Here is a 25,619-nt window from a genome sequence, read left to right on the forward strand (position 1 = left end):
AATCTATTTGAAGAAATAATGACAGAAAACTTCCCGGATATGGGAAAGATAAAAGTTACGCAAGTAAAGAGAGTCCCAAGCAGGATCAACCCCAAAAGACCCACACCAAGACATGTCATAATTTCAATGGCAAATATAAATGATAAAGAGAGAATCCTAAAGGCGGCAAGAGAGAGACAGAGAGTTACCTACAAAGGAACACCCATCAGATTGTCAAATGATTACTCATCAGAAACACAACAAGCTAGAAGTGAATGGAAGGAGGTATACAAAGTGTTGCAAAGCAAAGGACTGAATCCAAGAATACTATATCCAGCAAGACTATCAATCAAAATTGAAGGGGAAATCAGGAGCTTTGCAGACAAAAAAAGCCTCAGGGAGTTTATCACCACCAAACCAGCAATGCAAGAATTGCTAAAGGGAATACTGTAAAAAGAAGAAATAAACAGGTAAGAAGGAATACAGACACAAAAATAGATATGACTACAAACAAATACCTTTCAGTAATAACTTTAAATGTAAACGGACTAAATGCTCCAATCAAAAGACATCGAGTAGCTGAATGGATAAAAAACCACGACCCATATATATGCTGTCTACAAGAGACCCACCTCAGAACAAGAGACTCACACAGATTGAAAGTGAAGGGATGGAAAAATATCTTTCAGGGAAATGGAAATGAAAAAAAAAGCTGGGGTAGCAATACTTATATCTGACAAAATAGACCTCAAAGTAAATGCCATAACAAGAGATAAGGAAGGCCACTTCATAATACTAAAGGGAGAAATCCAACAAGAAGAAATAATTCTGGTAAACATATACGCTCCCAATATAGGAGCACCCAAATACATAAAAAAACTCCTGGAGGATATCAAGGGAGAGATTAATAGCAACACAATCATAGTAGGAGACTTTAATACCCCACTATCACCACTGGACAAATCCTCTAAACAAAAAATCAGCAAAGAAACAGCAATCCTAAATGACTCACTAGACCAGATGGAATTAATTGACATCTTCAGAACATTTCACCCCAAAGCCACAGAATATACATTCTTCTCAAGTGCACATGGGTCATTTTCAAAGATAGACCATATGCTGGGTCACAGGCAAAGTCTCTTCAAATTCAAGAAGATAGAAATTATATCAAGCATCTTCTCAGATCACAGTGGCATAAAACTGGAAATCAACTACAATAAATACAATCCAAAGAAATCAAACACATGGAGACTAAACAGCATGCTATTAAACAAGGACTGGGTCACCAGAGAGATCAAGGAAGAAATAAAAAACATCATGGCAACAAATGACAATGAAAACACAACAATCCAAAATCTATGGGACACAGCGAAAGCAGTCTTGAGAGGGAAGTTCATAGCTCTACAGGCCTATTGCAAAAAACAAGAAACAATGGTAATAAATTACTTAACCCTACAACTCAAAGAGCTAGAAAAAGAGCAGCAAGAAATGCCCAGTGTAACCAGAAGGAAGGAAATAACAAAGATCAGAGCGGAGATAAATGACATAGAGACCAAAGAAACAATACATAAGATCAACAAAACCAAGAGCTGGTTCTTTGAAAGGATAAACAAGATTGATGGACCTCTAGCCAGGCTCACCAAGAAGCAAAGAGAGAGGACCCAAATAAACAAAATCAGAAATGAAAGAGGTGAAATAACAACAGACCCCGCTGAGATACAAAGGATTGTTACAAAATACTACGAACAACTCTATTCCAACAAACTGGACAATCTGGAGGAAATGGACATATTCCTAGAAAAATATAACCTTCCAAAAATCAATCAAGAAGAATCTAAACAGCTCAATAGGCCAATAACTATGGACGAAATTGAAGCAGTCATCAAAAAGCTTCCGGCAAACAAAAGCCCGGGGCCTGATGGCTTCACAGGAGAGTTTTACCAAACATTCAAGGAAGAACTAAAACCTATCCTCCTCAGACTATTCCAAAAAATTCAAGTGGAAGGAACACTTCCAAGCTCCTTCTATGAAGCCAGCATCACCCTAATACCAAAACCAGATAAAGACAACACAATGAAAGAGAATTACAGACCAATATCCCTCATGAACATAGATGCCAAAATCCTCAACAAAATTCTAGCAAATCGGCTCCAGCAGTACATCAGAAAGATCATACACCATGACCAAGTAGGTTTTATCCCAGGAATGCAAGGATGGTACAATATCCGCAAATCAATAAACGTGATACATCACATAAACAAATTGAAAGATAAAAATCACATAGTCATATCAATTGATGCAGAAAAAGCATTTGACAAAATCCAACACACTTTCTTGATAAAAGCTCTCAACAAGGTGGGAATAGATGGCTCATACCTCAACATAATAAAAGCTATATATGATAAACCCACAGCAAACATCATACTCAATGGACAAAAACTAAAGACATTTCCCCTAAGAACAGGAACAAGACAGGGATGCCCACTCTCACCACTCCTGTTTGACATAGTACTGGAAGTATTAGCCATTGCAATTAGGCAAGAAGAAGAAATAAAAGGCATCCAGATTGGAAAAGAACAAGTAAAGCTGTCTTTATTTGCAGACGACATGATATTGTACATAAAAAATCCGAAAGACTCCGTCAAAAAACTCATAGACTTAATAAATGAATTCGGCAATGTAGCAGGATACAAAATTAACGCCAAGAAATCTATGGCCTTTCTATACACCAATAGTGAACTTACAGACAGAGAGACTAAAAAGGCAATCCCATTTACCATCGCACCAAAAAAATTAAGATACCTAGGAATAAACTTAACTAAGGAGGTAAAAGACCTATACGTGGAAAACTACAGGACACTGAAAAAAGAGATAGAGGAAGACGTAAACAGATGGAAGAACATACCATGTTCATGGATTGGTAGAATCAACATCATTAAAATGTCCATACTACCCAAAGCAATCTATAGATTCAATGCACTCCCCATTAAAATACCAACGGCATATTTCACAGACCTTGAAAGAACTCTCCAAAAATTCATCTGGAATAAAAAAAGACCCCGAATAGCCACAGCAATCCTGAGAAAGAAGAATAAAGTAGGAGGGATCTCAATACCAGATTTCAAGCTGTATTACAAAGCCACTGTTCTCAAAACAGCCTGGTCCTGGCACAAGAACAGACATATAGATCAATGGAACAGAATAGAGAATCCAGATATTGACCCAAACCACTATGCTCAATTAATATTTGACAAAGGAGGCATGAACATACAATGGAATAAAGACAGTCTCTTCAATAAATGGTGTTGGGAAAATTGGACAGATACATGCAAAAAAATGAAGCTTGATCACCAACTTACGCCATACACAAAAATAAACTCAAAATGGATACAGGACTTAAACATAAGACGGGAAACCATAAAAATACTAGAGCAATCCACAGGCAGCAAAATGTCAGACATATGCCAAAAGAAATTCTTCACTGACACTGCCCCTAGGGCAATGGAAGCTAAAGAGAAAATTAACAAATGGGACTACATCAAAATAAAAAGCTTTTTCACAGCAAAAGAAACCATCAACAAAACAACAAGAAGGCCCACTGCATGGGAGAACATATTTGCAAATGGCATCACTGATAAAGGTTTAATCTCCAACATCTACAGGCAGCTTATACAACTTAATAAAAGGAAGATAAATGATCCAATAAAAAAATGGGCAACAGACCTAAATAGAATCTTTTCAAAAGAAGACAGAAGGAAGGCCAAGAGACACATGAAAACATGCTCAACGTCACTAATTATCCGAGAGATGCAAATCAAAACAACAATGCGGTACCATCTCACACCTGTCAGAATGGCTATCATCAACAAATCAACAAACGACAAGTGTTGGCGAGGATGCGGAGAAAAAGGAACCCTCGTGCACTGCTGGTGGGATTGCAGACTGGTGCAGCCACTGTGGAGAACAGTATGGAGTTTCCTCAAAAAACTGAAAATGGAACTCCCATTTGACCCAGTAATCCCACTCCTGGGAATATATCCGAAGAAACTAGAAACACCAATTAGAAAGGATATATGCACCCCTATGTTCATAGCAGCGCAATTCACCATAGCTAAGATTTGGAAACAGCCTAGGTGCCCGTCAGCAGATGACTGGATCAGAAAACTGTGGTACATCTACACAATGGAATACTATGCTGCCATAAAAAAGAAGGAATTCTCATCATTTGCAGCAACCTGGGAGGAATTGGAGAACATTATGTTAAGTGAAATAAGTCAGTCAATGAAAGAAAAATACCACATGATCTCACTCATTTATGGATAATAAAGAACATTATAAACTTGAACAAAAAGATAGATACAGAGACAGTAAAGCATCAAACAGACTGTCAAATTACAAGGGGAAGGTTAGGGAGAGGTGGGGGAGATAAGAGATCAATCAAAGGACTTGTATGCATGCATATAAGCATGACCAATGGATGCAAAACTCTGGGGGGTGGGGGCATATATGGGAGTGGGGTGTGGGGAGGGCAATGGTAAGATATGTACACATATAATACCTTAATAAAAAAATAAATAAATAAAATAAAATAAATAATTCCAAAAAAAAAAAAGACCCCGAATAGCCACAGCAATCCTGAGAAAGAAGAATAATGTAGGAGGGATCTCAATACCAGATTTCAAGCTGTATTACAAAGCCACTGTTCTCATAACAGCCTGGTATTGGCATAAGAACAGACATATAGATCAGTGGAATAGAATAGAGAATCCAGATATCAACCCAAGCCACTATGCTCAATTAATATTGGACAAAGGAGGCATAAACATACAATGGAGTCAAGACAGTCTCTTTAATAAATGGTGTTGGGAAAATTGGACAGATACATGCAAAAAAATGAAACTAGATCACCAACTTACACCATACACAAAAATAAACTCAAAATGAATACAGGATTTAAACATAAGACACGAAACCATAAAAATATTAGAGGAATCCACAGGCAGCAAAATCTCAGACATATGCCAAAAGAACTTCTTCACAGATACTGCTCCTAGGGCAATGGAAGCTAAAGAGAAAATAAACAAATGGGACTACATCAAAATAAAAAGCTTTATTACAGCAAAAGAAACCATCAACAAAATAACAAGAAAGCCCACTGTATGGGAGAAATATTTGCAAATGTTATCACTGATAAAAGTTTAATCTCCAACATCTACAGGCAGCTTATACAACTTAATAAAAGGACGATAAATCATCCAATAAAAAAATGGGCTACGGACCTAAATAGAATCTTTTCAAAAGAAGACAGAAGGAAGGCCAAGAGACACATGAAAACATGCTCAAAGTCACTAATTATCCAATAGATGAAAATCAAAACGACAATGCGGTACCATCTCACACCTGTCAGAATGGCTATCATCAACAAATCAACAAACGACAAGTGTTGGCGAGGATGCGGAGAAAAAGGAACCCTCGTGCACTGCTGGTGGGAATGCAGACTGGTGCAGCCACTGTGGAGAACAGTATGGAGTTTCCTCAAAAAACTGAAAATGGAACTCACATTTCACCCAGTAACCCCACTCCTAGGAATATATCCCAAGAAAGTAGAAATACCAATCAGAAAGCATATATACACCCCTATGTTCATAGCAGCACAATTTACAATAGCTAAAATTTGGAAACAACCTAGTGACCATCAGCAGATGACTGGATCAGAAAACTATGGTACATCTACAAAATGGAATACTATGCTGCCATAAAAAGAAGGAATTCTTACCGTTTGCAGCAAACTGGATGGAATTGGAGAACATTATGCTAAGTGAAATAAGCCAGTCAATGAAAGAAAAATACCACATGATCTCACTCATTTATGGATAATAAAGAACATTATAAACTGATGAACAAAAAGATAGATACAGAGACAGGAAAGCATCAAACTGACTGTCAAATTACAGCGGGAAGGTTAGGGAGAAGTGGGAGAGATAAGAGATCAATCGAAGGACTTGTATGCATGCATATAAGCATAACCAATGGACACAAACCCTGGGGGGTGAGGGCATGTATGGGAGTGGGGTGGGGGGGGGGCAATGATAAGATATGTACACATATAATACCTTAATAAAAAAATGGGAAAAAAACCCAACGATGTCCTGGGAGAGATTGACAGCAATACAACCATAGTAGGATACTTTAATACCCCATTAACATCACTGGATAAATCCTCTAGAGAAAAAATTAGCCAAGTAACTTCAATCCTAAATCACTCACTAGAACATAGAACAGATGGACTTAATCAACATCTTTAGAACATTCCATCCAAAAGTACAGAATATACATTCTTCTCAAGCTCACATGTGATAATTTTGAAAGACAGACCACATATCGGGACACAGCCAAAGTCTCTCCAAATTCAAGAGGATTGAAATCATATCAAGCATCAACTCAGATCACAATGGCATAACATTAGAAATCAACTATAGTAAAAACAATCACAAAAAGTCAAACACTTGGAGGCTGAATAGCATACTCTTAAACAATTAGTGGGTTACCAAAGTGATCAAAGAAGAAATAAAAAACATCCTGGAAAGAAACAACAATGAAAACATAACAATCCAAAATCTTTGGGACACAGTGAAAGCAATCCTGAGAGGGAAGCTCATAGCATTACAGGCCTACCTAAAAAAAAAAAAATAAATAAAAAAAAATGGTAGTAAACCATCTAACTCTGCAACTTGAAGAATTAGAAAGAGAGCAACAAGAAAAGCCCAGTGTGAGCAGAAAGAAGGAAATAATAAAGATCAGAGTGGAAATAAATGACATAGAGTAAAAAAACACACACAAAAACACAATAGAAAAGATCAATGAAACCAAGACCTGGTTCTTTGAAAAGATAAACCATATTGATAAACCTCTTGCCAGGCTCACCAAAAAGCAAAGAGAGAAGGACCCAAATAAATAAAATCAGAAACGAAAGAGGAAAACTTTACAATAGACTCCACAGAAATACAACGGATTGTAAAAAAATACTATGAACAACTCTATTCTGACAAACTAGACAACCTAGAAGAAATGGACATATTCCTAAAAAAATACGACCTTCCAAAACATAACCAGGAGGAATAAAAAAAAATCTGATTAGGAAAATAACTATGGAGGGAATTGAAGCAGTAATAAAAAAAACTTCCAACAAACAAAAGCCCTGGACCAGATGGCTTCACAGGGGAGTTTTATCAAACATTGAAAGAAGAAATAAAACCTATCTTCCTCAGATTATTCCAAAAAAATTCAAGAGAAAGGACCACTTCCAAGCTCATTCTATGAAGCCGGCATTACCCTAATTCCAAAACCAGATAAAGACAATACAAAGAAAGAGAATTACAGGCCAATATACCTCATGAACATAGATGCCAAAATCCTCAACAAAATTTAGCAAATCAAATCCAGCATCACATTAGAAAGATCATACACCATGACCAAGTGGGATTTATTCGGGGATGCAAGTATGGTACAATATCTGCAAATCAATAAATGTGATACATCAGATAAACAAACTGAGAGACAAAAATCACAAAATCATTTTAATTGACGTAGAAAAAGCATTTGACAAAATCCAACACCCTTTCTTGATAAAACTCTCAGCAAGGTGGGAATAGGAGCATCATATCTAAGCATAATAAAAGCCATATATGGCAAACCCTCAGCCAACAGCATAGTCAATGGGCAAAAACTAAAACCATTTCCACTAACAACAGGAACAAGATAGGGATGCCCACTCTCACCACTCCTGTTCAACATAGTACTGGGAATACTAGCCATTGCAATCAGACAAAAAGAAGATATATAAGGCATCCAAATTGGAAAAAAAAAGGAGGAAAATTGTCCTTATTCGCAGATGGCATGATACTATACATAGAAAACCCCAAGGCTCCATCAAAAAACTACTAAACTTAATAAATGGATTCGGCAATGCAGCAGGATACAATATTAACATCCAGAATTCTATGGCTTCTCTATACATCAATAATGAACACACAGAAAGAGAAATTTAAAAAGCAATCCCATTTTCCATTGCAACAAAAAAAGTTAAGATACCTAGGAATAAACTTAACCAAGGAGACAAAAGACCTGTATTCAGAAAATATCAGGATGCTGAAAAAAGAGATTAGAGAAAGACACGAACAAATGGAAGAATATAACATGTTAATGTATTGGTAGAATCAACATCATTAAAGTGTCCATACTACCCAAAGCAATCTACAAATTCAATGCAATCCCCATTAAAATACCAAAAGCATACTTAAAAGACCTAGAACAAATTTTCCAAAAATTTATCTGGAATTAAAAAAAAGACCCCGAATAGCTGCAGCAATATTGAGAAAGAAGAACAATGTTGGAGGTATCATAATAACAGTATCAATCTATACTACAAAGCCACTGTTCTCAAAACTGGCTGGTACTGGCACAAGAACAGACATATAGACCAGTGGAATAAAACAGAGAACCCAGAAATCAACACAAGCCATTATGCTTAATTAATATTTGACAAAGGAGTCAAGAGCATACAATGGAGACAAGACAGTCTCTTCAATAAATGGTATTTGGAAAACTGGAGAGATACTTTCAAAAAAATGAAACTAGACCACTACGTACACCATACACAAAAATAAACTCAAAATGGATAAATGACATAAATGTAAGATGGGAAACCATAAAATTATTAGAAAAAGCCATAGGCAGCAAAATAGCAGACATTTGTCATAGCAATATCCTTACCAATACAGCTCCTAGGGCAATGGAAACTAAAGAGAAAATAAACAAATGGGACTACATCAAAACAAAAAGCTTCTGTACAGCAAAAGAAACGATCAACAAAACAACAAGAAAGCCTACTGCATGGGAGAATATATTTGCCAATGTTATCTCCGATAAGGGTTTAATCTCCAACATTTACAGGGAACTCATACAACTTAACAAAAGGAAGTTAAACAATCCAATCAAAACATGAGAAACGGACCTCAATAGACACCTTTTGAAAGAGGACATTCAGAAAGCCAAGAGACATATGAAAACATGCTCAAAGTCACTAATCATCTGAGAGATGCAAATTATGACAACAATGAGGTACCATCTCACAGCTGTCAGAATGGCTATCATCAACAAATCAACAAATGACAAATGCTGGCAAGAATGTGGAGAAAAAGGAACACTAGTGTATTAATGGTGGGAATGCAGACTGGTGCAGCCACTGTGGAAAACAGTATGGAGTGTCCTCAAAAATTAAAAAATGGAACTGCCATTTGACCCAGTAATACCACTTCTAGGAATATATCCCAAGAAAACAAATACACCAATCAGCAAGGATATATGCACCCCTATGTTCATAGCAGCACAATTTACAATAGCTAAGATTTGGAAATAGCCTAAATGAACATCAGCAGATGAATGAATTAGAAAACTGTGGTACATCTACACAATGGAATATTAAGCTGCTTTAAAAAATAAGGAATTCTTACCATTTGCAACAGCATGGATGAAACTGGAGAGCATTATGCTAAGTCAGTGATTGGCAAACTCATTAGTCAACAGAGCCAAATATCAAGAGTACAATGACTGAAATTTCTTTTGAGAGCCAAATTTTTTAAACTTAAACTTCTTCTAACGCCACTTCTTCAAAATAGACTTGCCCTGGCTGTGGTATTTTGTGGCAGAGCCACACTCAAGGGGCCAAAGAGCCGTATGTGGCTCGTGAGCCACAGTTTGCCGACCACTGTGCTAAGTGAAATAAGCCAGTCAGTGAGAGATAAATACCACATGATCTCACTCATTTATGGATAATAAAGAACATTATAAACTGTTGAACAAAAATAGACAGAGGAAAAGAAGCAACAAATAGACTGTGAAACTACAGTGGGAAGGTAGGGGAGGGTTGGGAGGGGTAGGAGGTCAACTGAAGGAGTTTTATGCATGCATGTAAGCACAACCAACAGATGCAAGACACTGGGGGAGCGGGGAGAGCAAAGGAGGCTAGGAGGAGGTCAATGGGGGTAAAAAAGGAGACATATATACTACTATTTGTAAGACCTTAAACAATAAATAAATAAATAGATAGATAAATAAATAAAATTCCTATCTAATAATAGACAAATATGCAAATTGACCATACCTCCAACACACCCACAAGCCACGTCCACAAGCCACACCCACCATCCAATCAGAGCGAGCATGCAAATTAACCCAAACCAAGATGGCTACAGCCACAGAGAGCAAGGTTTCCTAGGTAACAGGGGAAGCCAAGCTTTCCGCCTGCCCTTGCCAGGCCTAAGGCTCCACTCAAGCTACAAAGTTTCAATTATAGAAGGTAAACAAATTCAAACAAATGGAGGCAGATTGGAGCTTGAGAGAGCAGGCCAGGGTTTCCGCCGGCAACAGGGGAAGCAAAGCTTTCCGCACACCCTGGCCGGGCCCACCTGCTTAAGGCAACAAAGTTTCAATTATAACCCCAACACAAATGGCTGCCTGCCTTGGAGGGAGCCCCAGGCTTGGCTCCGCTCCAGGCTACAAAGTTTCAATTGTAGAAGAAAAATAAATTCCAGATACCAGGCCCTCCGCTTGGGTTGCCAGGGGGCGTGGCCGGCCTGCAAACCACCACAGGTCCCTTGCTCAGACCGCCCCACACCCCAAGGGAACCCCCACCTGATCTGGGACGCCCCTCAGGGCAAACAAGCTGGCCCCCCACCCACCCCTGTACCAGGCCTCTATCCTATCTAATAAAAGAGTAATATGCAGATTGATCATCACTGCAACACACAATATAGCTGCCCCCATGTGGTCAAAGATCCTGCCCCCATGTGGACACAAGATGGCCACCACAAGATGGCCAGCAGGAGAGGGCAGTTGTGAGGCACCCGGCCTGCAAGGGAGGGCAGTTGGGAGGCACCCTGCCTGCACGGGAGGGCAGTTGAGAGGGACCAAGCCTGCAAGGGAGGGCAGTTGGAGGTGATCAACCCTGCAGGAGAGGGCAGTTAGGGGTGACCAGGCCAGCAGAGGAGGGAAGTTGGGGGCAAACAGGCTGGCAGCAGAGTGGTTAGGTGGTGATCAGGCTGGCAGGTAGAAGTGGTTAGGGGCAATCAGGAAGGCAGGCAGGCAAGCAGTTGGGAGCCAGCAGTCCTGGATTGTGAGTGGGATGTCCGACTGCCCGTTTAGGATCCCACCGGGATTGGGCCTAAACAGGCAGTTGGACATCCCTCAAGGGGTCCCATATTGGAGAGGGTACAGGCTGAACTGAAGGACAACCCCCCTCCGTGCATGAATTTCATGCACCGGGCCTCTAGTTAATAAATAAAAACAATATGCACAAACACTAAAAAAAGAATGGCTTTGAAACAGTTGGGATTTTTAAAAAATATATTTTTATTGATTTCAGAGAGGAAGGGAGTGGGAGAGAGATAAAAATATCAATGATGAGAGCGAACCATTGATTGGTCGCTTCCTGCACACCCCACACTGGGGATCGAGCCTGCAACCTAGGAATATGGCCTGACTGGGAATCGAACCGTGACCTCCCAGTTCATAGGCCCATGCTCAACCACTGAGCCACAGTGGCTGGGTCAAACAGTTGAGATTTGAACTAGGTTTCAGATGCTGAAAACAAAGGATGAGACCAATTTAAAATTTAATTATCCTATATAATAAAAGGCTGATATGCAAATAGGCCGAAAGGCGGAACAATCACACAGTCTCTATGACATGTGCTGACCACCAGGGGGTGCGCATGGAACATGGTGGGCATTGGCAGCAGGCGGCAGAGGGTGGAACATAGTGGGCATCACCCAAGGCGGGATGGTGGAGCAGGTGAGCGGGGGTGCCAGACCAAGGTGGGGCACTGGTCGCTGTCATAGGGTGAGCTTCTGGCAGTTACTGAAAATTCTTTGTTCTCACACGCGCACCAGGTCCTGCCTGGTGCTCGCACCTGCTGCCAGTGCTGGCCCCGATCGCTGGGCGCCGTCAGTGGGTGCGAGCTATGGCTGCCATCCCTGATCGCCCCTCTGGGCTTCTCCACCTCCCACTGCTCCTGAGGGGCAATTGGTGCTGCTGGCGCCAGCTCCAATCTTTCTGCGCCCTCAGCGGGTGCAAGTGGGCTGGCACAGTCAGTGCATGGGAGCAGCTGCAGCAGAGCAGGATTGCTGGCAGACAAAGGACTGGGGGCAGTGGCGGGAGGGGCTGGGTGGGGGCGTGGAGGATGGGCTGAGACCTTCCCCTGTGCCCACTGCAGCCTTGCGGCCCACATTTCATTTCAAGGTGCATGAATTCGTGCACTGGGCTCCTAGTGTATAATAATTACATTCTCATTCATATTACGGAATTGCTTAGCTATAAAACTAGAATATTTGCTATTCATCAAAAAACACTGTTTTTGATGAATAGCAAATATTTGGTGCCCTGTAAAGGGAAAGTTAAATAATTTTCCACAATATTTACTTCTATTCACTTCTGATATTTGATTAAGAGCACTGGTTTAGAATCACAATCTTAGGTTTTAAGATCACCACTGCCACCTACTTCCTGTGTATCCTTTTGCAAGTGACTTAACCTCTTGAAGCCCTTATTTTCCTAATGCTTCAAGATATAACAGTTTCATCTCAGCAGGTTGTTGTGAGACTGGAAGGAGATAATGAATGCCATGTGCTCAAACACAGTGATGGCCACAGAGTAAGCACAATAACATGCTAGATATTATTATTATCATCATTATCATTATTACTGCTTATTTTATTTTTCCAGTTTTACTGAAATATAATTTACATATAATATGTAACTTTAATGTATATAATATGATGATTTGATACATGTATACATTGTGAAATAATTACTATGACAAGGTGAATTTACAAACCCATCTTCTCACAGTTATTATTTTTGCATGTGTGTTGAGAACATTTAAGATCTACTTTCAGCAACTTTCAAGTATACATTACAGTGTTAACTGTAATTACACACTGTACATTAGGTTCCCAGAAATTATTCATCTTTAACTGGAAGTTTATACCCTTTGATCTACATTGCCCTGTTCCCCTGGCTCTCCCAGACCTCAGAAAACACCTTTCTACTCTTTGTTTCTATGAGTTCAACTTTTTTAGATTCCACATATAAGTGAGTATACAATATTTGTTTTTCCCTAATTAGTTTTGCTGCTATTATTTTATATTCGAGTGATAAGAGCCTGGATAATAAAGCACTCATTCAATTAATTTATAGAATCCAGCTTAATCACACACACACACACACACACACACACACACACACACACACGAGCATGTGCACATATGCAGCTTTCATTTACTACAATTGTAATTAAAATCCAGAAAGGCACAAATTAATATGAAATGTTAAGCTGGGCAGTATGAAATTTTCACTAATGATAAAATGTAGAAAGAAAAGTTAAATTTAGAGGAGTTTAAGAAAGGAATGGGGCTCAAATTATTCTCCTAGAATATGCAATAGCATAAGAGTTAGGAGGGCCAGTGGACCAGGGGTCAGGGCAACAGGGTTTTGATTCTGTCTTTACCATCCCAAGCTGATGACTTTAGGCAAGCCACCTACTCTCCCTAGACTGTTTTTCCTTAATGAGAAACTAAGAGCACTCATTTTTCTTTCAGATTATCTAAACAACAGAAAAACATCATGGGGCTCTGGATCCCCTTGTAAATAGCTAATTACTATTAATTAAGATTTAGACTTCTTAATTAGCATTAACCAGGAGGCCCACTAGATAATGAGGTCCTTAACCTGTCTATTCCCAGGGCCAAACTGAGAAAGTGGACACATAGCAGGCACTCAGTAAATGTTGAAGTAATATTGGCTTTGATATATTTGTTGGGTATCCTAAATCAAATCTACTTTAGACTAAGTTCCATGAGAATTTATGTGGGGGGAAATTCTATTACTGACAACAGATAAAATGTATGCATATCACTGATAAGTGAGTGGTTCTAAGACTTCAGAAAGAAATATATTAGCATAGGGGCTCAGAGTAAGAAATGTAAGGAGAGAAAATAAAGGAGATTAGAAAGAAATAAGGAAAACATAAATACCTGCTGAAACTATGGAGAAAGTACTTAAATGTTTTAAAATAGTGCTCTCTCACTCTCTCAAGCCTTTCCAATGCTGGAGCAGGGAAGAGGATAGACATGGAGCTGAAAGTCACCTGGAGCAAACCTGAGATTTGTTTGAAGTCTCTTATTTCATATAAAAACTTCAAGTGAAGCCTGCTTTTGACTCCATAATGTATCAGAGTTTGTTTTTTATTTAAAATGTTTTTGGTTAAATTATTTATATTACTTAACTCCTTCTTGCAAGTACTTAAGTAAAACCGATGCTCTAAAACACACCCAGTGGCTCTACCTAGCCACCACCAAGTATGCGTATCCCAGTTTATGAAGCATGGTTCTTTTCATTTCATAAAACAGCACATGCACATAGTTTTAAAAATCCAACGGAACAGAAAAGCTTACAATGAAAAGCAAGAATCCTCTCCCCACCCTTTCCCATACTCAGTTCCATTCCCTAGAGGAAATCCCATCAGTGCACAACTGTTTTTATTTTCTAAGAGATTACTTACATATCTCCAAATAATGTTTATACCACCATTTCTTGATTTATGAATTATAGACAACATTCTTAGAGCTCTTGCTATGAGAGATGAAAATTTAGTTCCATCAGATCACCTGCTTCTTCCCTCAATAGTATATTCAGTATTTTTACTTCCATATATTTATACTGTTAGGAGCATGTTTCTTTTCTACTCCTGGCGTTTCCTTCCATACACAGGATTTTTCCTTAACATTCCTGGCTTCTTGGCCCACCTGTCATTATTCCTCCTCATGGAGGTATAGTGAATTACTTGTTTAATGAGTGACAACCATTGATCCACCATTCTCGTTTGGAAAAACAAATCTCCCAAATGCCTTGGACTTAAGTATTTGTTTTCTCCTTTCCTCTCCACTCAGACCAACAAAAGGCAACAGCCTGGCTAAGTGTTTCTCTCTGTTGACTCAATCTTTCCCTTGGATGCGTCTACCGAGGTCTGAACTGAACAGGTAGGGAGTTAGCAAAAACAAGCTCCAATCTCCAACCCATTCTTTATCTTTATAATAAAGATAATATTTTATCCTCTTTCTAGTGACTCTTGTCTTTTCATTTGGCTCAGAATGTTAGTAAAGAACAAGGTCTATTTAAAAGGCTCCTCAAATAACCCAGCATCATTTTCTTCATGTTCCATCAACCACAAACACTTTGAAAAAATGAGGTTGTTATCACTCCTGCCCTTCCCATGACCTCTATGCCCTCCTCTACCTCCAAGCTGACTGCATTTTGCTTTTGTACTGTCAAGGCATTGAAAACATTTGTATTGTTTTAAAAATTAAATATTCCTGGGTTACATAGTTCTAATACACATTTCTGAACTATTAAAATATGGCAGGATTTTCAGGTGCTTATGTAGGCCTCAAGCTGATCCTAGTTGTACAAGGCCAGAACTGATTGAGTTCTGGGTGAACTTGTGCACCAGAACATTCAGGCAGGTAAGGCACTGTCTCAGGACAGGCTGATAAGGTGTTCAATGCCTAGACTAAAGGCAGGTAGGTTTGGCTAGGACACAGGCCCCAAGAGCCATACCCACAAAACAAGCCTGCTTCTTAGGCCAGCTCCTTTTTTTCCTAGGATTTGGCACAGTTAAAAATGACTCAGGAATATTAAAAATGTTCATAAATACCTTACCCACAGTGCAGATGCCACCAGACTAATTCCTCTGCCAGAATTGATTCCCAAAGAGAACTACTTGTCTATTTGCCTAACAGGAGGGTCAGATTGATATCTCAAATATTGTTCTTAAGATTTTGATTTACCATCACACAGTGTCTAAAAGATGTCAAGTGATTATAGTTCCAATACAGTGCTAAAAAAACACATAATGACCAAAGGCAGATATTTCTACGGTCTCTTATTTCTTTGGTATATATGACATATATCTATAACAATAAAAGCATAATATGCAAATTGACTGAATGACCTAACAGCAGAACGACCATCTGGACAACCTTCTCGATGACCATACTATGACACGTACTGGCACCAGGCCACCCAAGGCGGGTGTCATGCGATTGGTCGGGGGCCCCGCCATCACCCCACAATCCTTCCCCAAAGGGAGGCCTAGGCCACCCTCTGCAGGGCAATCGATTGTGGGGGTTCCATGGAACCCAGGAACCAGGGGTGTGTGATGGCAGATGGGGGCAGCGCTAGGCTAGGGCGGGTGTGGGCGGGGGGCAGGGACTGGGGCTGTGAGAGCTGGGGCTGTGAGAGCAGCAGTTGGGGGAAGGAAGGACTACCCTTGCATGAATTTCATGCATTGGGCCACTAGTAAATATATAAATTTACATATATAAAAGTATGTGTGTGTGTGTGTATATATATATATATATATATATATATATATATATATATATGTATAGCATTAGCATTTAAAGTAATATTTGGCCTGCTGAGATAAAAGTTATTTTGTTCAAAATACATCAATTTTAGAAAACAGTAAATCAGTTTTCTAGATTCATACTTAAACATCACTTTCAGAATAAGCTCCAGGATGCCTGGCAGCATACAATAAAACATAAAAGCACTGGCTGGGTGGGTCAGTTGGTTGGAGAATCATCCCAAATACTGAAAGGTTGCAGGCTCAATTGCCAGTCAGGTGCATACTGGAGGCAACCAATCGCTGTTTCTTTCCCTTCCTCTCTCTCTAAAAATCAACAAAAAACATATCCTTGGGTGAGGATTAAAAAACAAATATAGGAGCACTCCTGTAAAGAGTTAGTGAACAACTGTTAAAAATCTTGTTTTAATACTAAGGTTTCTTTGTACTAAAAGTCAAAACACAGCTTTTTAAAGCGCAATCAATGCAACAGCCCTCAAAATGAACAAGATGTATAACTTACCTCTTTAACAAGGTTGTGGGCTTCATCCACATTGAAGCCAACCTAAAGGGGGAAAATAAAAGACAAAGCTGCTTGTAACACAGACTTCATCTTATTGGTGGTAAACAGAATCCCCTAGGCTGGCCTAGACAGGTACTAGTGAATATAAGGGGAATCCAGGCTACTGAGGGTACTAATCCTACCTCAAACACTTAAATTATAGTATCCTTTTCACACCTACCTCCCTGGAGATTTTGATTCATTTGGTCTGGGGCAGAACCTGGGCAACTACATTTTTTAAAAGTGCTTTACTGGTGATTCTGATGAACACCCTAGATTGAGAATCATTGCATTGGAGAGTGCAGGAAACAGCAGGAGGTGGATATAAAGATGTGTCATCAGTATACAGGAGATGGTTGCAATGAAGTGAGAATAAGGTGGTCAATGAGAACAGAATGCTTATTACTTTAATTTTGTTTTTAACATGGTAGGCAAAAATATGGCTTTCCAGAATTAAGGATTATGAAAATACTTTGACCATTGTAAAATAATGACTCTTTAATCTACACTAATAAAAGAGAAATATGCAAATTGACCATACCTCCACAACACCCACCAGCCAATCAGGAGCAAGTATGCAAATTAACCCAACAAAACTAGCGGGTTAATTTGCATACACAGGCATGCAGCCGCAGGGTGGGGTGGGATGCTGGCTATGAGGGGGAGGGCGGGGGTGGAGGGAGCTACAGGAATGTTGCTCTGGCTGGAGTGAAGAAGACTGAAGGCTCCTGCGGGAGCCAAGACTGAAGGCAGCGGCCAGAGCAAAGGCCTGGGTCCCGGGTGCTGGAGGAAAACCGGTGCTGTCAGCCAGGGGAAGGAAGGCCTATTGCACGAATCTTTGTGCAACGGGCCTCTAGTACTATATAATAGGTCTGGCAACTTAGTCTTTCCTTTGGAGTGACTTGATTGACTCCTGAGTTAAAAGCAACTATTAATGACATCCAAGTGTCTGTCCCATAGTAGAGAACTAGGCTATGTGATAAGATTGAAATCTACACCAAAATACTTCAGGTTAATCCATGGAGAAGCTTTCTGACTCAGCATTTTTGGAAATCCCACTATACAATTCAAAAATGGTTTAAAAAACAAGTAAATTCTGAAAATAAGTATCATCTTGAATATAGATGTAAAGTATTTTCAACTCAGTTACACCACAGACTTCCCCACCAAAGGAATAAAAATTCCCTAAGTTATTAGGAATATTATGAAAACAGCCCACACATTTTGACCCTATTAAAATGTTAATTTCACCTTAAAATAGGTAATCTATTTTTGAAAGTGGTCTACAAATGAAAGGGTGTCCATTTCACTTTGATTTGGAAGGTCACAAATACATAATCGGGATGTATGGTGTGGTCATGGTGACATGTAATTTCATTTATTTTTAAATATAAGTATTTAGGAAGTAATGTCATACAGAAACCTCTTAAGAGTCAGAGTAGCACTTGCTGGGGTATATGCCTGAGGGTGAAATTGTTTGTGGCTCAATTTCTAAAATAAGAATAAATTAGCACTAATCTGTAAGTATGTTTGCTACCTGCATCACAGAACTAATTTATTTAAATGTAGTTTTAGCTTCTATAGGAGCCCACATCCTAAAGATGGATGAACCAGAAGTCCCTTCCGGGGGTTCAATAATATATTATTTTATGCTGCCCCTCAACTATGCGCCTACTTTCTTTTCACCGCACCATTCAACTGTGGCTGTATTTTCTGTGAGACAGAAAATGTCTTTGTCTCTTCTGCTTTTGCAGGCCTGTCTTGGGTAATGTGAAGCAAGAGTTGTTGCGAGGAGGTCAGAGGCCTGGGTTCAAAATGGAGCATCTGGCATTCCTTGCAGTTTTAACTTCACCATTAAAGTCAGAGTTGCCATCAGTAACAGGAAAATAACCGACACCATAGGGTTATGGTGAGGTTTCAGGAAGTCTGAGTCAGTAAATAAGGGTTCTTAATCCATAAAGCACCTTCTTTGAGGCACCCAGGACAGAGCGACAGGGAGCTGGAGTGGCTCTGCAACCAGGGCCTCACTCGCAGGGCGGCGGCACCTACTTTGGGGAAGCCAAGGGACAGAGGCAGCGCCCAGGAAGACGGGTTTGCAAAGCCTGTCCCCACCCCCACCTCACGCATCCCGAGTCAGGTTTTCCACCCCTTGGCCTAACCCCACCGCCATCCCCAATCGCTACTGACCGCCCAGGCCACCCAGGCCACCCAGGCCTCTCAGCCCACTCTCCAGGCCTCGGTGTGGGAGGACGGAGACGGGAAAGGTGAATCCCTGGCCTGGCGGAGGAGACCCAATTCTCGGGGCCTCCGGGCGCAGGGAGAGCACACGGCAGAGAGCCACGCACTGCGGCGGGCGGGGGCTGGGGTCGCTCTAAGGCGGCAGAGCAGCGATACCTCCTCGCAGTGGCGATGGTACTCCTCCATCCTGTTCCGACTCTCCCGGGGGGCGGAGCGATGGGCGGGTGGAGCTCTGCGGCCGCGCACTGGCCTCCGGGGAGACACCGCCCTTGTTTTTGTCGCTGGTGGTTCTTACGGAGCCGACTTTGTGACTCAGGGGCACTACCTTCCTGGCATAACGTCAGAGTTCTGGGCGATCAGAGGTCTCTCCAGCTTCCTCTGACCTTTCTGGAAACAAGGGATGGGTGTTAGAGCTGGGAATTGTGCCAGGGTGGATCATATGACGTGTCCTGGTGTCAGTTGCTCTAAATCCCGCATTATTATTTGAGTGCCCACTGCTGTGGTTATTTGCACATATTTGTTCATCATCATCCAGCAAATAAGTGTAGTTAATGCAGTGGTGAACAAGCCGCTTTGATTTTTCCAATTACTAGCTATGTTACCTGCAAAAAATTAACCTCCCTACAGCCTCAGTTTTCTTGTATGAAAAGTTAAAATTATACCCATTTCATGATTGGTTGTAAAGATCAAATGAGATGCTGTATACATAACTCCTAAAGTGTACACTCCTATACTCCTCCTCCTCAATGACTATGTAAAAAGAAACATTTGATTCATAAGAGAGAAGGTACAAATATCTCCATTAATTGATAACTTTTAGCAGAACAATGGTTATGTTTATTTAAAAATTCCTAAGAGTCAGATGAACCTAAAGATTTTCACATTAAAGCTCATAACAACCCAGCAGGTTTGGTTCACTTACCACCATCCCATTTTTATTTTCTTTCTTTTCATTAAATTTATGGGGGTGACTGGTTAATAGGATCATATAGGTTTCATGATACAAGTGTACATTTCTATGATACATGATCTATATATTACCTTATGTATCCACTGCCCAAAGGCAAAACATCTTCTGTCACCAAATATTTGGCCCCTTTGACTCCCCTCCAACCATTCCCTTCCATCTGGTAACTACCATACTATTGTCCGTGCCTATGAGTTTCACTTTTATCCCACATATGAGTGCAATCATATTGTTCTTAGCTTTCTCTGATTGGCTTATTTTGCTTAGCACAATATTCTCAAGGTCCATCCATGCTGTCACAAAATGGCAGTATTTCATTATTTCTTATAGCTGAGTAGTAGTATTCCATTGTACACATGTACCACATCTTTCTTCTTTATTCGGTCCTCTATTAAGGGCACTTTGTCTTGCCCACCATAAATAATGCTGCAATACGCATAGGGGTGCATACATTCTTTGCGAATAAATGTTTTTTAGTTTCTCAGGTAGATATCCAGACGAGGAATTGCTGGGTCATATGGTAACTCTATTTTTAATTTTTTGAGGAACCGCCAGATTATTTTCCATAGTGGGTGTACCAGTCTACATTCACCAGCAGCAAATGAAGGTTTCCTTTTCTCCACAACCTCTCCAATGTTTATTATTACTTGTCTTGTTGATAATAGCCATTCTAACAGGTGTGAGGTGGTATCTCATTGTGCTTTTGATTTGCATTTCCCTAATAGCTAGTGAAGTTGAGCATCTTTTCATATATCTGTCGGCCATTTGTATGTCTTCTTGGGAGAAGTATCTGTTCAGGTCTTCTGCCCATGTTTTAATTGGATTGTTTGTTTGTTTGTTTGGAATTTAGTTGTATGAGTTCTTTATATATTTTGGATATTAACCTCTTGTCAGAGCTATTGTTTTCAAATATCATCTCCCATTCTGGTAGATTGTAATTTTGTTTTGTTGGCAGTTTCTTTTGCTATGCAGAATCTTTTCAATTTGATATAGTCCCATTCATTTATTTTTGCCTTTACTTCCCTTGCCTTTGGGGCCAAATTCATAAAATGTTCTCTACAACTAAGGTCCATAAGTTTAATGCCTATGTTTTCTTCTATGTAATTTATTGTTTTAGATCTTATATTTAGGTGTTTAATCCATTTTGAATTAATTTTTAAATATGGGGACAAACTATAATCTAGTTTCATTCTTTTGCATGTGGCTTTCCAATTTTCCCAGCACCATTTATTGAAGAGGCTTTCTTTTCTCAATGGTGTGCTTTTGGCTCCTTTGTCAAAAATTATTTGCTCATATACATGTGGGTTATTTCTGGGATAATATAGCCAAAGCAATACTGAGAAAAATGAATAAAGTCAAAGGTATTACACTACCTGACAGCTAGTTAACTACAGAGCTACAATAATCAAAACAGCATGGTATTGGCAGAAACACAGACATGCAGACTAATGGAACAAAAGTAAAACCACATGTATATGAGCAAATAATTTTTTACAAAGAAGCCAAAAACACACCATGGAGTAAAGAAAGCCTCTTCAATAAATGGTGCTGGGAAAATTGAAAAGCCACATGCAAAAAAAAAAAAAGAAACTAGATTACAGTTTGTCCTCATGTATAAAAATCAATTCAAAATGGATCATCCTATTTTCAAAATGAAAATTTAAGTAATTTCCCCAAGGTTATATATGTAGTAGATAGTAGGTGAAGGATTTAAACTCAAGAGTCTGATAGTAGCACCCAAGTTCTTAACCACTGTATTAGTTTCCTATTGCTGCTATAACAAATTACCATAAAATTAGTGGCTTAAAGCAGCACAAACTTATTATTTTACAGTATTAGAAGTCAGAAGCCTAAAATGGGTCTGTAGGACTGTGTTCCCTCTGGAGACTCTAGGGTAGAATCCATTCTCTTGTTTTTTTTTTCAGCTTCTAGAAGCTGCCTACATTCTTTGGCAATATTTAGTCTCATGCTCACACATGGCTGCAGCAGTTCTGGATTCACAAAGAATGAAGGTATTACCTCCAATGAAGAATATGGACATTGAGTTGGGTTGATCAGTTTTTCTTAGGAAGGCAACTTTTTTCTTTAAGTCACTAGGAATCTTTTCAGGTTCCATTGGCCAAGATTGGGCCATTTAATTTCTCCTTTGGCAAAACCTATGGAAAAACATATGTTTGGCATCTTCATCTTCTATGGTGAAAATGAGTCCTGCTAGAAAGGAAAAAGAAAAGGGAAATAATTGTTGGTAGGATAGTCCTACCCACATTTTTGATGCTGTGGTCCACATGTAAAATATGATAATATTTACATGTTATATTGGGTGCATCTCTAATTAAAAATATCTTCTCCAAATTATGTAATTAGATGGAAAAGGAAAATAGAAAAAATGTTAAAATTGAATTTGTAAAATCTTCCAAATGCTTTAATGAGGCCCTCAATGTTGCTTTTATGAACATAACATTTCATATCTGGATTTATTATTAAAATAGATATAAACAATTCTCATTTAAGAGTTTTTAATAATACTTTGTCCTCCAAATCTTAATAGTTTCTATTGTCGAGAAGTATTCTTCATAAAACTAACTGACAAAACATTTTTTATTGCAATAACTAAGGGTGGGTGCACATAATGAGTACAGACCACAGATGCTGCTAAACACAGCCCCCTCAAAAATAATTTTGCTCAAAAATGTCAATATTGTGTTAGATGAGGGTGAACAAGAAAATTTCCCTGTCTCCATTGAGTTTACAGTCTAGTGGGGGAAAGCAGCCAATATGCAAATACTATATATTTGTGTATATACATGTATATGTATATGCACATGTGTATATGTATGTATATGTACATGTATATGTATATAGAGTGGGGAAAAATTAGGTTTACAGTTGTAAGTATCCGAAAAACAAAGTTTCTTCTTGTATTATTATTTATTAACTAGAGGCCCGGTGCACAAAATTTGTGCACAGGGTTGGGGAGGTGTCCCTCAGCCCAGCCTGCACCCTCTCTAATCTGGGACCCCTCGAGGGATGTCCGACTACCCGTTTAGGCCCGACCCCGGTAGGATCGGGCCTAAACGGGCAGTTGGACATTCCTCTCACAATCCAAGACTGCTGGCTCCCAACTGCTCGCCTACCTGCCTCCCTGATTGCTCCTAACCGCTTCTGCCTACCAGCCTCATCACTCCCTAACCACTCCCCTGCCAGTCTGATTGATGCCTAACTGCTCCAATGCTAGCCTGTTTGCCCATAATTACCCTCCCCTGCAGGCCTGGTCACCCCTAACTGTCCTTCCCTACAGGCCTGGTCCCCCCAAACTGCTCTCCCCTGCAGGCTTGGGTCCCCCCCAAATACCCTTCCCTTCAGGCCCGGTCACCCACAACTGCCCTCCCTTGCAGGCCTGGTCCCTCCCAACTACCCTCCCCTGCTGGCCATCTTGTGGCAGCCATCTTGTGTCCACATGGGGGCAGTCATCTTTGACCACATGGGAGCAGCCATCTTGTGTGCTGGAGTGATGGTCAATTTGCATATTATTCTTTTATTAGATAGGATTAGATAGGATAGAGGCCTGGAACATGGATGGGGGCCAGCTGGTTTGCCCTGAAGGGTGTCCCGGATCAGGTGGGGGTTCCCTTGGGGCGTGGGGTGGCCTGGGCAAGGGACCTGTGGTGGTTTGCAGGCTGGCCATGCCCCCCGGCAACCCAAGTGTTGGCCCTGGTATCTGGGATTTATTTATCTTCTATAATTGAAAATTTGTACCCTTCAGCGGAGCCACACCTCCTGCTCACTCCGTGGCCGCAGCCATTTTTGTTGGGAATTATTTATCTTCTATAATTGAAACTTGGTAGCCTTAACTGGAGGCCAAGGCAGGCCAGGGCAGGTAGAAAGCTTGCCTTCCTCCATTGCCGGGGAAATCCAAGCCTCCTGCTCTTTCCGTGGCTGCAGCCATCTTGGTTGGGTTAATTTGCATACTTGCTCCTGATTGGCTGGTGGGTGTGGCTTGTGGGTGTAGCAGAGGTACAGTCAATTTGCATATTACTCTTTTATTAGATAGGATTGTTGTATTATTTTTCATACAAACAACTGTAAACCTACTTTTACCCCAACCATATATGTACTTGCCTTCAATATTTTTACCAAAGTTGAGCTGATATATATATATGTATATATATATATATTTATTTCTCTCTAGAGTGCAACCTTATTGAGCGCTTCTTTGTGTTTATTTTAGGGCTTAGTGGCATTTTGTGCATAATAGGTGTTCAATTAATATTATTACAAGAATATATTCAACAATAAAAAATAAAATATAGAAAAATCATTTCAAATTATTTTGTAATTTTATATTCCTTCCAGAATCCAAATTTCCAATGTCTTAAACTATTAATTATCTGTATAGCCTTCCCCAGTTCTGTTAACCCCATCAATGCATTAACCCAAGCATGACAAATGCAAAGGCTAACACGGGCCAAATAAACAAGGTTTAAGTTTATGTGGGCTGCAAAAAAACACAAAAGCTTCAATTTTTATAGAAACGTAGGTTTATTTTGATAGAGACATGCTGAATAAAAAGGGCTGAAATAAATGAGTAATGATTAACATAAAATAATAGAATATATTAACAAAATCTCGTATTTTTTCTTGAACATTAACTTACCAGACACTTAATAACTGCACAAATTAATAAGTGTAATGCAAATAAACCTATTTTTATTGTTCTCTGAAAGTGAAATATTTCCTGTTGCACACACCAAACAAGTCAGTACAAGACTAATGATGTGGCAATCAGATGCTAAAATATTTGCTGCTAGTATTATTGGAGAGAAATGGTTCGCCTGTAAAGCACATAAGGGATATGAATGCAACACGATTATAGTAATCAGTCATTAGCAAATGTTGTAGTTCATTATTAATAATTACATATAACAGGGTATTGTAAAAATTAAGTTATGAAATTTTTATTAAAACCTTTCTTACATACTGTTATATTGGCTGGGCTGCAAAAATATTCATTGTGGGTAGCAGGTGGCCCACGGGCCATGAGTTTGACATGCTTGTGTTAGCCATTCTCATTATAAAACACTGAGAATTGATCCATTACCTTGTAATGGCTTTTATGATCTGTAGAAATGGTACAAAAACAGATACTTATCATTTTTATTTTTGTGTGAGGAGGAATTAAGAAGTTTTTATATCTCTTGTCCTGGGAATATTTTTACTTCTGGCTTTTTTATTTTTGTTCTCAGTTCTAACATGATATAAAAGATAAAATGTTTGGATAAAATACTTATCTATATATATAAAAGGCTAATATGCAAAGTGTCCCCTTGGGAGTTCGACAGTGAGACCAGGAGTTCGATTGCTCACTATGACGTGTGCTGACCACCAGAGGGCAATGCAGAACATGGAGGGCT

The 25,619-nt window shown here is 39.6% G+C and overlaps 1 protein-coding gene across 1 annotated transcript in view; it reads right to left on the reverse strand.

The window, feature by feature from the left end:
* The window catches only part of DYNLT3 (dynein light chain Tctex-type 3), a 34,978-nt gene extending 15,374 nt beyond the window's left edge, over positions 1-19,604 (reverse strand). Inside the window, exons 1-2 of the mRNA XM_079764903.1 lie at positions 19,398-19,604; positions 16,965-17,006 (exon numbers count right to left, since the gene is read on the reverse strand). Of these exons, the coding sequence (XP_079621029.1) occupies positions 16,965-17,006; positions 19,398-19,427 (72 nt within the window). The 5' untranslated portion in view covers positions 19,428-19,604. The remainder of the gene's footprint in view (positions 1-16,964; positions 17,007-19,397) is intronic.
* Positions 19,605-25,619: the final 6,015 nt, after the last annotated feature.

The sequence above is a fragment of the Cnephaeus nilssonii genome (assembly GCF_951640355.1).
Source record: "Cnephaeus nilssonii genome assembly, chromosome: X".
In the NCBI taxonomy this organism is placed as follows: Eukaryota; Metazoa; Chordata; class Mammalia; order Chiroptera; family Vespertilionidae; genus Cnephaeus; species Cnephaeus nilssonii.